General features: G+C 55.0%; 1 protein-coding gene across 2 annotated transcripts in view; it reads right to left on the reverse strand.

Moving 5' to 3' along the window:
• LOC112237507 (transcription initiation factor TFIID subunit 4-like) overlaps positions 1-13,932 on the reverse strand; it is a 117,404-nt gene that overhangs the window by 71,826 nt on the left and 31,646 nt on the right. The window contains exons 1-4 of one of the 2 annotated variants that reach the window (XM_042321193.1): positions 4,376-5,020; positions 3,670-3,828; positions 2,031-2,153; positions 1,312-1,401 (exon numbers count right to left, since the gene is read on the reverse strand). In XM_042321193.1, coding sequence (XP_042177127.1) covers positions 1,312-1,401; positions 2,031-2,153; positions 3,670-3,828; positions 4,376-4,444 — 441 coding nt within the window. In that variant the 5' untranslated portion in view covers positions 4,445-5,020. Of the gene's footprint in view, positions 1-1,311; positions 1,402-2,030; positions 2,154-3,669; positions 3,829-4,375; positions 5,021-13,932 lie in introns of those variants that run through there. The other variant, XM_042321192.1, reaches the window with a different exon arrangement.

Consider the following 13,932-nt stretch of genomic DNA (forward strand, 5'->3'; position numbering starts at 1 on the left):
AGGGAGGGAGGGAGGGAGGGAGGGAGGGAGGGAGGGAGGGAGGGAGGGAGGGAGGGAGGGAGGGAGGGAGGAGGGAGGGAGGGAGGGAGGGAGGGCTGACTGGCTCTGCTCTGTGGGGAGGGAGGGAGGGAGGGAGGGAGGGAGGGAGGGAGGGAGGGAGGGAGGGAGGGGAGGGAGGGAGGGAGGGAGGGAGGGAGGGAGGGCTGACTGGCTCTGCTCTGTGGAGGGAGGGAGGGAGGGAGGGAGGGAGGGAGGGAGGGAGGGAGGGAGGGAGGGAGGGGGAGGGAGGGAGGGAGGGAGGGAGGGAGGGAGGGAGGGAGGGAGGGCTGACTGGCTCTGCTCTGTGGAGGGAGGGAGGGCTGGCTCTGCTCTGTGGAGGGAGGGAGGGAGGGCTGGGTGGCTCTGCTCTGTGGAGGGAGGGAGGGAGGGGGAGGGAGGGAGGGAGGGAGGGAGGGAGGGAGGGAGGGAGGGAGGGGGAGGGAGGGAGGGCTGACTGGCTCTGCTCTGTGGAGGGAGGGAGGGAGGGAGGGAGGGAGGGCTGACTGGCTCTGCTCTGTGGAGGGAGGGAGGGCTGGCTCTGCTCTGTGGAGGGAGGGAGGGCTGGGTGGCTCTGCTCTGTGGAGGGAGGGAGGGAGGGAGGGAGGGAGGGAGGGAGGGAGGGAGGGCTGACTGGCTCTGCTCTGTGGAGGGAGGGAGGGAGGGAGGGAGGGAGGGAGGGAGGGAGGGAGGGAGGGAGGGAGGGAGGGAGGGAGGGAGGGAGGGAGGGAGGGAGGGAGGGAGGGAGGGAGGGAGGGAGACTGGCTCTGCTCTGTGGAGGGAGGGAGGGCTGGCTCTGCTCTGTGGAGGGAGGAGGGAGGGCTGGGTGGCTCTACTCTGTGGAGGGAGGTAGGGAGGGCTGGGTGGGTGGCTCTGCTCTGTGGAGGGAGGGAGGGAGGGCTGGGTGGCTCTGCTCTGTGGAGGGAGGGAGGGAGGGCTGGCTCTGCTCTGCGCAGGGAGGGAAGGCTGGGTGGCAGTGGCATGATGTGACACTCATCACGGATGGCTGGAGAGGCCTGCTGGCTACTGGCACAGACAGCTGCAGGGGCCACTGTCACACACAGTCTGAAGTCAGGCCAGGGGAGCGGCCCCTGCCTGGGTCACATGGGCTGGCCTCTCCACTGCCACTCAGGCTGTTTCACGTTCTCCACCTTTCTCCTGAAGGTTATACTTGCACACTTTCTTACATTGATTTTACAATGGTAGAAACTCCCAATGCTTTTACATCCATGACGAGGAGTGTCCAAATGTATCCCGAGTAGATACAGTACAAACCTTGAGGAAGGGGACCAGGTAGGGCTGAGGAGACGACTTGAGCTCTGACTGCAGTCTGTTGGTGAACTCCTCAGGCTCAATCTTAGCATCCTGTGAGCAGGAGAAGGGAGGTTTATTAACCCTGTCAGCTCCTTGTTATGTGATGTGACACACTTGTACAACAGAGAGCAGAGCATGTGATTGAGGCGATGTGCAATGTGATTTCTGAGCACATTGAGATGAGGTGAAATCACCTCAACGACGGTGTTGATATTGATTTACATTTTAACATGCCCCTGGGATACATATCATTAACAACTCTGAATAAATAATATCCTACACAACAGCATCACTCTGGATCATGTTAGAGTTTAATGCTGCCATCTAGAGATGAAGAAATACATTACATCACACAACCTGTCAACATCAGAAATATTCTTCCTCCACTCTTTGGCTCCCCATAGGAGAACCATTTTGGTTCCAGGTAGAATTAATTTGGGTTCCATGTGTAAAGGGCTCTACCTAGAATCAAAAGGGTTCTTCAAGGGGTTATCTTATTTGGACAGCCAAAGAACCCTTTTCGGTTCTATATAGTACCTTTTTTTCTAAGAGTGTAGGGCAAAGAAAGTATCATTCCATGTTTCTCTGTTGATAACATAGTAATGTAGAGATAATGTAGAAACAATGTAATGATGTGGTAATGTAGAGGTAAAATAATGAGTTACGGTAGTGAGACTCACCAGTAGATCCTGGACCAGTGACTTGACATTTTTGGAGGTCTCAGGTGACGGAGAGTTGTGGGAGGCCAGCTTTATCAGGGTGGCCAAGAAGTTCTTACACTTCTTCACATTCTCCTGCATCTCCTAGGAAATTGCAAATTCAATAAGCATGTAAAGATATGATTTTATCAATAAATATGTAGGACACTTTATCGTTCAGTGTTTGTGGATCGGAGTGGACACCGGGGAAGAGTCTGTGAGTGTACAGTGGGGCAAAAAAGTATTTAGTCAGCCACCAATTGTGCAAGTTCTCCCACTTAAAAAGATCAGAGAGGCCTGTAATTTTCATCATAGGTACACTTCAACTATGACAGACAAAATGAGAAAATAAAATCCAGAAAATCACATTGTTGGATTTTTATGAATTTATTTGCAAATTATGGTGGAAAATAAGTATTTGGTCACCTACAAACAAGCAAGATTTCTGGCTCTCACAGACCTGTAACTTCTTCTTTAAGAGGCTCCTCTGTCCTCCACTCGTTACTTGTATTAATGGCACCTGTTTGAACTTGTTATCAGTATAAAAGACACCTGTCCACAACCTCAAACAGTCACACCCCAAACTCCACTATGGCCAAGACCAAAGAGCTGTCAAAGGACACCAGAAACAAAATTGTAGACCTGCACCAGGCTGGGAAGACTGAATCTGCAATAGGTAAGCAGCTTGGTTTGAAGAAATCAACTGTGGGAGCAATTATTAGGAAATGGAAGACATACAAGACCACTGATAATCTCCATCGATCTGGGACTCCACGCAAGATCTCACCCCATGGGGTCAAAATGATCACAAGAACGGTGAGCAAAAATCCCAGAACCACACGGGGGGACCTAGTGAATGACCTGCAGAGACCTGGGACCAAAGTAACAAAGCCTACCATCAGCAAGGGCATTGAAGATGAAATGTGGCTGGGTCTTTCAGCATGACAATGATCCCAAACACACCGCCCGGCAACAAAGGAGTGGCTTCGTAAGAAGCATTTCAAGGTCCTGGAGTGGCCTAGCCCGTCTCCAGATCTCAACCCCATAGAAAATCTTTGGAGGGAGTTGAAAGTCCGTGTTGCCCAGCAACAGCCCCAAAACATCACTGCTCTAGAGGAGATCTGCATGGAGGAATGGGCCAAAATACCAGTAACAATGTGTGAAAACCTTGTGAAGACTTACAGAAAACGTTTGACCTCTGTCATTGCCAACAAAGGGTAATTAACAAAGTATTGAGATAAACTTTTGTTATTGACCAAATACTTATTTTCCACCATAATTTGCAAATAAATTCATTAAAAATCCTACAATGTGATTTTCTGGATTTTTCCCCCTCATTTTGTCTGTCATAGTTGAAGTGTACCTATGATGAAAATTACAGGCCTCTCTCATCTTTTTAAGTGGGAGAACTTGCACAATTGGTGGCTGACTAAATACTTTTTTGTCCCACTGTATGTACATGTGTTTGTGTGTGAGGCTATGCCCACTATGCCCAGCTGTGTGGGGCCATGGCCATGGTAGAGACACAGCCAGCCTGCTGGCAGCTGTGACAGCACTGGGGCTTGAGGAGCCTAACCAGCCCAGAGAAGGCCTGCAGACTGGAGCAGAGCAGAGTACAGACCTGGGAGATGACAGAGGCTCCTGGGGCTACAGGGACGCTGGTCTGTGGGGGCAGGGCTGGCTGTAAGGCAGCCTGGGCCCCAGCCTGGACCTGGGGGGTCATTACCACGGGGGCCTGTTGGGGAGCCGTCACTGCCACAGCCGGAGCCATGGGGCCCTTCTGGAAGAGCAAGGAGCAAACAGAGAGATAAACAGGACGTGAAGGGAGCTTCCAGCAAGGCCACAGAGAACAGGAGGGAAACAGCATGGCGCTCCTGTCACATCGGGTGTCCTGACTTCTGTGGACATTGCTGAACAGAGAGGAGGGGAGGAGAGGGGACTGGGGGACATTCAAGCAAAACAGCTCCTCCCAATAATGATGTACCTGACTAGAAAACCCTAAACATACCAGTAATCCCCCACCTGTGTCCCCCCACTGGTCTTGGACAAAACTCTGTAAAGTTCCAGCAATAGACAAATAATTCAATTTTGACTGAATTTATCATTCAATAATTAACACTCTACTCTGTTAAAAGGGTCAGATGGGATGCGCCCAGATTAGAAACATTTGTAAGTTTGTGTTGGTAAAGAGGTGAGGAGGCGGACGACGACGAAAAGGAGGAGAAAGGGGAGAAGGAAGAAGAGGAACAGGATGAAGGGATGGGTAGAGGAGGAGGGTCTGAGAGGGATGGAAGGCTGGGAAGTTCTGAAGTGGAGAGTCTGCTCACAGAAGGTGGCACAGTGGAGGAGGAGATCTGGAGGACAGGACTAGAAGTGGGAGAGGGAGACGGCACCATCTTGGCCTGGACAGGAGGAGGACATGGCCGAATAGCCTGAGAGGTCACAGGAGACTGCAGAAAATAAACAGAGAGAAAGAAAAAGAGACAGGGTCAGTGCAGGAGGAGGGGCGGTGAGACAGGGTCAGTGCAGGAGGAGGGGCGGTGAGACAGGGTCAGTGCAGGAGGAGGGGCAGTGAGACAGGGTCAGTGCAGGAGGAGGGGCGGTGAGACAGGGTCAGTGCAGGAGGAGGGGCGGTGAGACAGGGTCAGTGCAGGAGGAGGGGCGGTGAGACAGGGTCAGTGCAGGAGGAGGGGCGGTGAGACAGGGTCAGTGCAGGAGGAGGGGCGGTGAGACAGGGTCAGTGCAGGAGGAGGGGCGGTGAGACAGGGTCAGTGCAGGAGGAGGGGCGGTGAGACAGGGTCAGTATAGGAGGAGGGGCGGTGAGACAGGGTCAGTGCAGGAGGAGGGCGGTGAGACAGGGTCAGTGCAGGAGGAGGGGCGGTGAGACAGGGTCAGTGCAGGAGGAGGGGCGGTGAGACAGGGTCAGTGCAGGAGGAGGGGCGGTGAGACAGGGTCAGTGCAGGAGGAGCACGGGGAGACAGGGTCAGTATAGGAGGAGGGGCAGTGAGACAGGGTCAGTGCAGGAGGAGGGGCGGTGAGACAGGGTCAGTGCAGGAGGAGGGGCGGTGAGACAGGGTCAGTGCAGGAGGAGGGGCGGTGAGACAGGGTCAGTGCAGGAGGAGGGGCGGTGAGACAGGGTCAGTGCAGGAGGAGGGGCGGTGAGACAGGGTCAGTGCAGGAGGAGGGGCGGTGAGACAGGGTCAGTGCAGGAGGAGCGCGGGGAGACAGGGTCAGTATAGGAGGAGGGGCAGTGAGACAGGGTCAGTGCAGGAGGAGGGGCGGTGAGACAGGGTCAGTGCAGGAGGAGGGGCGGTGAGACAGGGTCAGTGCAGGAGGAGGGGCGGTGAGACAGGGTCAGTGCAGGAGGAGGGGCGGTGAGACAGGGTCAGTGCTCGAGGAGGGGCGGTGAGACAGGGTCAGTGCAGGAGGAGGGGCAGGTGAGACAGGGTCAGTATAGGAGGAGGGGCGGTGAGACAGGGTCAGTATAGGAGGAGGGGCAGGTGAGACAGGGTCAGTATAGGAGGAGGGGAGGTGAGACAGGGTCAGTGCAGGAGGAGGGGCAGGTGAGACAGGGTCAGTATAGGAGGAGGGGCAGGTGAGACAGGGTCAGTATAGGAGGAGGGGCGGTGAGACAGGGTCAGTATAGGAGGAGGGGCGGTGAGACAGGGTCAGTGCAGGAGGAGGGGTGGTGAGACAGGGTCAGTATAGGAGGAGGGGCGGTGAGACAGGGTCAGTATAGGAGGAGGGGCGGTGAGACAGGGTCAGTATAGGAGGAGGGGTGGTGAGACAGGGTCAGTATAGGAGGAGGGGCAGTGAGACAGGGTCAGTAAAGGAGGAGGGGCGGTGAGACAGGGTCAGTATAGGAGGAGGGGTGGTGAGACAGGGTCAGTATAGGAGGAGGGGCAGTGAGACAGGGTCAGTATAGGAGGAGGGCGGTGAGACAGGGTCAGTATAGGAGGAGGGGCAGTGAGACAGGGTCAGTATAGGAGGAGGGGTGGTGAGACAGGGTCAGTATAGGAGGAGGGGCGGTGAGACAGGGTCAGTATAGGAGGAGGGTTGGTGAGACAGGGTCAGTACAGGAGGAGGGGCGGTGAGACAGGGGCAGTATAGGAGGAGGGGCAGTGAGACAGGGTCAGTATAGGAGGAGGGGCAGTGAGACAGGGTCAGTATAGGAGGAGGGTTGGTGAGACAGGGTCAGTATAGGAGGAGGGGCAGTGAGACAGGGTCAGTATAGGAGGAGGGTTGGTGAGACAGGGTCAGTATAGGAGGAGGGGCAGTGAGACAGGGGCAGTATAGGAGGAGGGGCAGTGAGACAGGGGCAGTATAGGAGGAGGGGCAGTGAGACAGGGGCAGTATAGGAGGAGGGTTGGTGAGACAGGGTCAGTATAGGAGGAGGGGCAGTGAGACAGGGGCAGTATAGGAGGAGGGGCAGTGAGACAGGGTCAGTATAGGAGGAGGGTTGGTGAGACAGGGTCAGTATAGGAGGAGGGGCAGTGAGACAGGGTCAGTATAGGAGGAGGGGCAGTGAGACAGGGTCAGTATAGGAGGAGGGGCGGTGAGACAGGGTCAGTATAGGAGGAGGGGCGGTGAGACAGGGGCAGTATAGGAGGAGGGGCAGTGAGACAGGGTCAGTATAGGAGGAGGGGCGGTGAGACAGGGTCAGTATAGGAGGAGGGGCGGTGAGACAGGGTCAGTATAGGAGGAGGGGCAGTGAGACAGGGTCAGTACAGGAGGAGGGGCGGTGAGACAGGGTCAGTATAGGAGGAGGGCGGTGAGACAGGGTCAGTATAGGAGGAGGGGCAGTGAGACAGGGTCAGTACAGGAGGAGGGGCGGTGAGACAGGGGCAGTATAGGAGGAGGGGCAGTGAGACAGGGTCAGTATAGGAGGAGGGGCAGTGAGACAGGGTCAGTATAGGAGGAGGGGTGGTGAGACAGGGTCAGTATAGGAAGAGGGGCGGTGAGACAGGGTCAGTACAGGAGGAGGGGCGGTGAGACAGGGTCAGTGCAGGAGGAGGGGCGGTGAGACAGGGGCAGTATAGGAGGAGGGGCAGTGAGACAGGGTCAGTATAGGAGGAGGGGCAGGTGAGACAGGGGCAGTATAGGAGGAAGGGTGGTGGGACAGGGTCAGTATAGGAGGAGGGGCAGGTGAGACAGGGTCAGTATAGGAGGAGGGGCAGTGAGACAGGGTCAGAGGTGGGGGGGTGAAGAAGGAGAGAGAGAATGACAAATAGAGAGGGGACAGAGAGAAAACACAAAAGCAATGTGCCTTCAAGACTAGGAGAAGGAGAAGTGCAACATGCCCTGAAGACGTGGAGGAGAAAGGTCATTATAGTAGGAAGTGACAGTAAATCACTGTGGATCCACAGGATGAAACAGAGAGGATCTGATCTGATCCTGAGATGAACAGAAGAGAAAACACTGTGATGCTGATTCCGAGGGTGAGGTACAGTAATACTATTCAATGGGAAGGACTAAATAAGTTCCTCTAATGCAATGAGGGTCACAACTAATATGAATGAATCAGTGTCCTTAAAATGTTGTCTTTTTTATTAACCCCTTCTTATCCCCAATTTCGTGGTATCCTATTGGTAGTTACAGTCTTGTTTCATCGCTGCAACACAGTAACACAGTACAGTCCTTTACTAGACAATCCAGATTATTGTATCCACTGTCACGACAGAAGCCTCTCTTCACAGCACCAGGGCAGACAGTGAGAGGGAGGGCTGGGCACTACCAAACACAGTACCAATGCTGGTGGGAGGGAAAAAATGAACATAGTACCATGCTGGTGGGAGGGAAAAAATGAACACAGTACCATGCTGGTGGGAGGGAAAAAATGAACACAGTACCATGCTGGTGGGAGGGAAAAAATGAACACAGTACCATGCTGGTGGGAGGGAAAAAATGAACACAGTACCATGCTGGTGGGAGGGAAAAATCTAACACAGTACCATGCTGGTGGGAGGGCTGGGTACTAACTAACACAGTACCATGCTGGTGGGAGGGCTGGGTACTAAGTAACACAGTACCATGCTGGTGGGAGGGCTGGGCACTAAGTAACACAGCACCATGCTGGTGGGAGGGCTGGGCACTAAGTAACACAGTACCATGATGGTGGGAGGGCTGGGTACCATGTAACACAGTACCATGCTGGTGGGAGGGCTGGGCACTAAGTAACACAGTACCATGATGGTGGGAGGGCTGGGAACCATGTAACACAGTACCATGCTGGTGGGAGGGCTGGGCACTAAGTAACACAGTACCATGATGGTGGGAGGGCTGGGTACCATGTAACACAGTACCATGCTGGTGGGAGGGCTGGGTACTAACTAACACATTACCATGCTGGTGGGAGGGCTGGGCACCATGTAACACAGTACCATGCTGGTGGGAGGGCTGGGTACCATGTAACACAGTACCATGCTGGTGGGAGGGCTGGGTACTAACTAACACATTACCATGCTGGTGGGAGGGCTGGGCACCATGTAACACAGTACCATGATGGTGGGAGGGCTGGGTACCATGTAACACAGTACCATGCTGGTGGGAGGGCTGGGTACCATGTAACACAGTACCATGATGGTGGGAGGGCTGGGCACCATGTAACACAGTACCATGATGGTGGGAGGGCTGGGTACCATGTAACACAGTACCATGCTGGTGGGAGGGCTGGGTACTAACTAACACATTACCATGCTGGTGGGAGGGCTGGGCACCATGTAACACAGTACCATGATGGTGGGAGGGCTGGATACCATGTAACACAGTACCATGCTGGTGGGAGGGCTGGGTACCATGTAACACAGTACCATGATGGTGGGAGGGCTGGGTACCATGTAACACATTACCATGATGGTGGGAGGGCTGGGTACCATGTAACACAGTACCATGATGGTGGGAGGGCTGGGTACCATGTAACACAGTACCATGATGGTGGGAGGGCTGGGTACCATGTAACACAGTACCATGATGGTGGGAGGGCTGGGTACCATGTAACACAGTACCATGATGGTGGGAGGGCTGGGTACCATGTAACACAGTACCATGATGGTGGGAGGGCTGGGTACCATGTAACACAGTACCATGATGGTGGGAGGGCTGGGCACCATGTAACACAGTACCATGATGGTGGGAGGGCTGGGTACCATGTAACACAGTACCATGCTGGTGGGAGGGCTGGGTACTAACTAACACATTACCATGCTGGTGGGAGGGCTGGGCCCCATGTAACACAGTACCATGATGGTGGGAGGGCTGGGTACCATGTAACACAGTACCATGCTGGTGGGAGGGCTGGGTACCATGTAACACAGTACCATGATGGTGGGAGGGCTGGGTACCATGTAACACATTACCATGCTGGTGGGAGGGCTGGGCACCATGTAACACGGTACCATGATGGTGGGAGGGCTGGGTACCATGTAACACAGTACCATGCTGGTGGGAGGGCTGGGTACTAACTAACACATTACCATGCTGGTGGGAGGGCTGGGCACCATGTAACACAGTACCATGCTAGTGGGAGGGCTGGGCACTAAGTAACACAGTACCATGATGGTGGGAGGGCTGGGTACCATGTAACACAGTACCATGCTGGTGGGAGGGCTGGGTACTAACTAACACAGTACCATGCTGGTGGGAGGGCTGGGCACCATGTAACACAGTACCATGCTGGTGGTAGGGCTGGGCACCATGTAACACAGTACCATGCTGGTGGGAGGGTTGGGCACCATGTAACACAGTACCATGCTGGTGGGAGGGCTGGGCACCATGTAACACAGTAACATGCTGGTGGGAGGGCTGGGCACCATGTAACACAGTACCATGCTGGTGGGAGGGCTGGGCACCATGTAACACAGTAACATGCTGGTGGGAGGGTTGGGCACCATGTAACACAGTACCATGCTGGTGGGAGGGCTTGGTACTAACTAACACAGTACCATGCTGGTGGGAGGGCTTGGTACTAACTAACACAGTACCATGCTGGTGGGAGGGCTGGGCACTAAGTAACACAGTACCATGCTGGTGGGAGGGCTGGGTACCATGTAACACAGTACCATGCTGGTGGGAGGGCTGGGTACTAACTAACACAGTACCATGCTGGTGGGAGGGCTGGGCACTAACTAACACAGTACCATACTGGTGGGAGGACTGGGCACTAAGTAACACAGTACCATGCTGGTGGGAGGGCTGGGCACCATGTAACACAGTACCATGCTGGTGGGAGGGCTGGGCACCATGTAACACAGTACCATGCTGGTGGGAGGGCTGGGCACCATGTAACACAGTACCATGCTGGTGGGAGGGCTGGGCACCATGTAACACAGTACCATGCTGGTGGGAGGGCTGGGTACCATGTAACACAGTACCATGCTGGTGGGAGGGCTGGGTACTAACTAACACATTACCATGCTGGTGGGAGGGCTGGGGCACCATGTAACACAATACCATGCTGGTGGGAGGGCTGGGCACCATGTAACACAGTACCATGCTGGTGGGAGGGTTGGGCACCATGTAACACAGTACCATGCTGGTGGGAGGGCTGGGCACCATGTAACACAGTACCATGCTGGTGGGAGGGCTGGGCACCATGTAACACAGTACCATGCTGGTGGGAGGGTTGGGCACCATGTAACACAGTACCATGCTGGTGGGAGGGCTGGGTACCATGTAACACAGTACCATGCTGGTGGGAGGGCTGGGTACTAACTAACACATTACCATGCTGGTGGGAGGGCTGGGCACCATGTAACACAGTACCATGCTGGTGGGAGGGCTGGGTACCATGTAACACAGTACCATGCTGGTGGGAGGGCTGGGAACTAACTAACACATTACCATGCTGGTGGGAGGGCTGGGCACCATGTAACACAGTACCATGCTGGTGGGAGGGTTGGGCACCATGTAACACAGTACCATGCTGGTGGGAGGGCTGGGCACCATGTAACACAGTACCATGCTGGTGGGAGGGCTTGGTACTAACTAACACAGTACCATGCTGGTGGGAGGGCTGGGCACCATGTAACACAGTACCATGCTGGTGGGAGGGCTTGGTACTAACTAACACAGTACCATGCTGGTGGGAGGGCTGGGCACTAAGTAACACAGTACCATGCTGGTGGGAGGGCTGGGCACTAAGTAACACAGTACCATGCTGGTGGGAGGGCTTGGTACTAACTAACACAGTACCATGCTGGTGGGAGGGCTGGGCACTAAGTAACACAGTACCATGCTGGTGGGAGGGCTGGGCACTAAGTAACACAGTACCATGCCGGTGGGAGGGCTGGGCACTAAGTAACACAGTACCATGCCGGTGGGAGGGCTGGGCACTAAGTAACACAGTACCATGCTGGTGGGAGGGCTGGGCACAAAGTAACACAGTACCATGCTGGTGGGAGGGCTTGGTACTAACTAACACAGTACCATGCTGGTGGGAGGGCTGGGCACCATGTAACACAGTACCATGCTGGTGGGAGGGCTGGGTACTAACTAACACAGTACCATGCTGGTGGGATGGCTTGGTACTAACTAACACAGTACCATGCTGGTGGGAGGGCTGGGCACTAAGTAACGCAGTACCATGCTGGTGGGAGGGCTGGGTACTAAGTAACACAGTACCATGCTGGTGGGAGGGCTGGGCACTAAGTAACACAGTACCATGCTGGTGGGAGGGCTGGGCACTAAGTAACACAGTACCATGCTGGTGGGAGGGCTGGGCACTAAGTAACACAGTACCATGCTGGTGGGAGGGCTGGGCACTAAGTAACACAGTACCATGCTGGTGGGAGGGATGGGCACTAAGTAACACAGTACCATGCTGGTGGGAGGGCTGGGAACCATGTAACACAGTACCATGCTGGTGGGAGGGCTGGGAACCATGTAACACAGCACCATGCTGGTGGGAGGGCTGGGCACTAAGTAACACAGTACCATGATGGTGGGAGGGCTGGGCACTAAGTAACACAGTACCATGCTGGTGGGAGGGCTGGGCACTAAGTAACACAGTACCATGCTGGTGGTAGGGCTGGGCACCATGTAACACAGTACCATGCTGGTGGGAGGGCTGGGCACTAAGTAACACAGTTCCATGCTGGTGGGAGGGCTGGACACCATGTAACACAGTACCAAGCTGGTGGGAGGGCTGGGCACCATGTAACACAGTACCATGCTGGTGGGAGGGTTGGGCACCATGTAACACAGTACCATGCTGGTGGGAGGGCTGGGTACCATGTAACACAGTACCATGCTGGTGGGAGGGCTGGGTACCATGTAACACAGTACCATGCTGGTGGGAGGGCTGGGTACTAACTAACACATTACCATGCTGGTGGGAGGGCTAGGCACCATGTAACACAGTACCATGCTGGTGGTAGGGCTGGGCACCATGTAACACAGTACCATGCTGGTGGGAGGGTTGGGCACCATGTAACACAGTACCATGCTGGTGGGAGGGCTGGGCACCATGTAACACAGTACCATGCTGGTGGGAGGGCTGGGCACCATGTAACACAGTACCATGCTGGTGGGAGGGCTGGGCACCATGTAACACAGTAACATGCTGGTGGGAGGGTTGGGCACCATGTAACACAGTACCATGCTGGTGGGAGGGCTTGGTACTAACTAACACAGTACCATGCTGGTGGGAGGGCTGGGCACCATGTAACACAGTACCATGCTGGTGGGAGGGCTGGGTACCATGTAACACAGTACCATGCTGGTGGGAGGGCTGGGTACCATGTAACACAGTACCATGCTGGTGGGAGGGCTGGGTACTAACTAACACATTACCATGCTGGTGGGAGGGCTGGGCACCATGTAACACAGTACCATGCTGGTGGTAGGGCTGGGCACCATGTAACACAGTACCATGCTGGTGGGAGGGTTGGGCACCATGTAACCCAGTACCATGCTGGTGGGAGGGCTTGGTACTAACTAACACAGTACCATGCTGGTGGGAGGGCTGGGCACCATGTAACACAGTACCATGCTGGTGGGAGGGCTGGGTACTAACTAACACAGTACCATGCTGGTGGGATGGCTTGGTACTAACTAACACAGTACCATGCTGGTGGGAGGGCTGGGCACTAAGTAACACAGTACCATGCTGGTGGGAGGGCTGGGTACTAAGTAACACATTACCATGCTGGTGGTAGGGCTGGGCACCATGTAACACAGTACCATGCTGGTGGGAGGTTTGGGCACCATGTAACACAGTACCCACTGGTGGGAGGAGTGGGCACTAAGTAACACAGTACCATGCTGGTGTGAGGACTGGGCACAAAGTAACACAGTACCATGCTGGTGGGAGGACTGGGCACAAAGTAACACAGTACCATGCTGGTGGGAGGGCTTGGTACTAACTAACACAGTACCATGCTGGTGGGAGGGCTGGGCACCATGTAACACAATACCATGCTGGTGGGAGGGCTGGGTACTAACTAACACAGTACCATGCTGGTGGGATGGCTTGGTACTAACTAACACAGTACCATGCTGGTGGGAGGGCTGGGCACTAAGTAACACAGTACCATGCTGGTGTGAGGGCTGGGTACTAAGTAACACAGTACCATGCTGGTGGGAGGGCTGGGCACTAAGTAACACAGTACCATGCTGGTGGGAGGGCTGGGCACTAAGTAACACAGCACCATGCTGGTGGGAGGGCTGGGCACTAAGTAACACAGTACCATGATGGTGGGAGGGCTGGGCACTAAGTAACACAGTACCATGCTGGTGGGAGGGCTGGGCACTAAGTAACACAGTACCATGATGGTGGGAGGGCTGGACACCATGTAACACAGTACCAAGCTGGTGGGAGGGCTGGGCACCATGTAACACAGTACCATGCTGGTGGGAGGGTTGGGCACCATGTAACACAGTACCATGC

This window comes from Oncorhynchus tshawytscha, linkage group LG04, assembly GCF_018296145.1.
Source record: "Oncorhynchus tshawytscha isolate Ot180627B linkage group LG04, Otsh_v2.0, whole genome shotgun sequence".
Taxonomy (NCBI): Eukaryota; Metazoa; Chordata; class Actinopteri; order Salmoniformes; family Salmonidae; genus Oncorhynchus; species Oncorhynchus tshawytscha.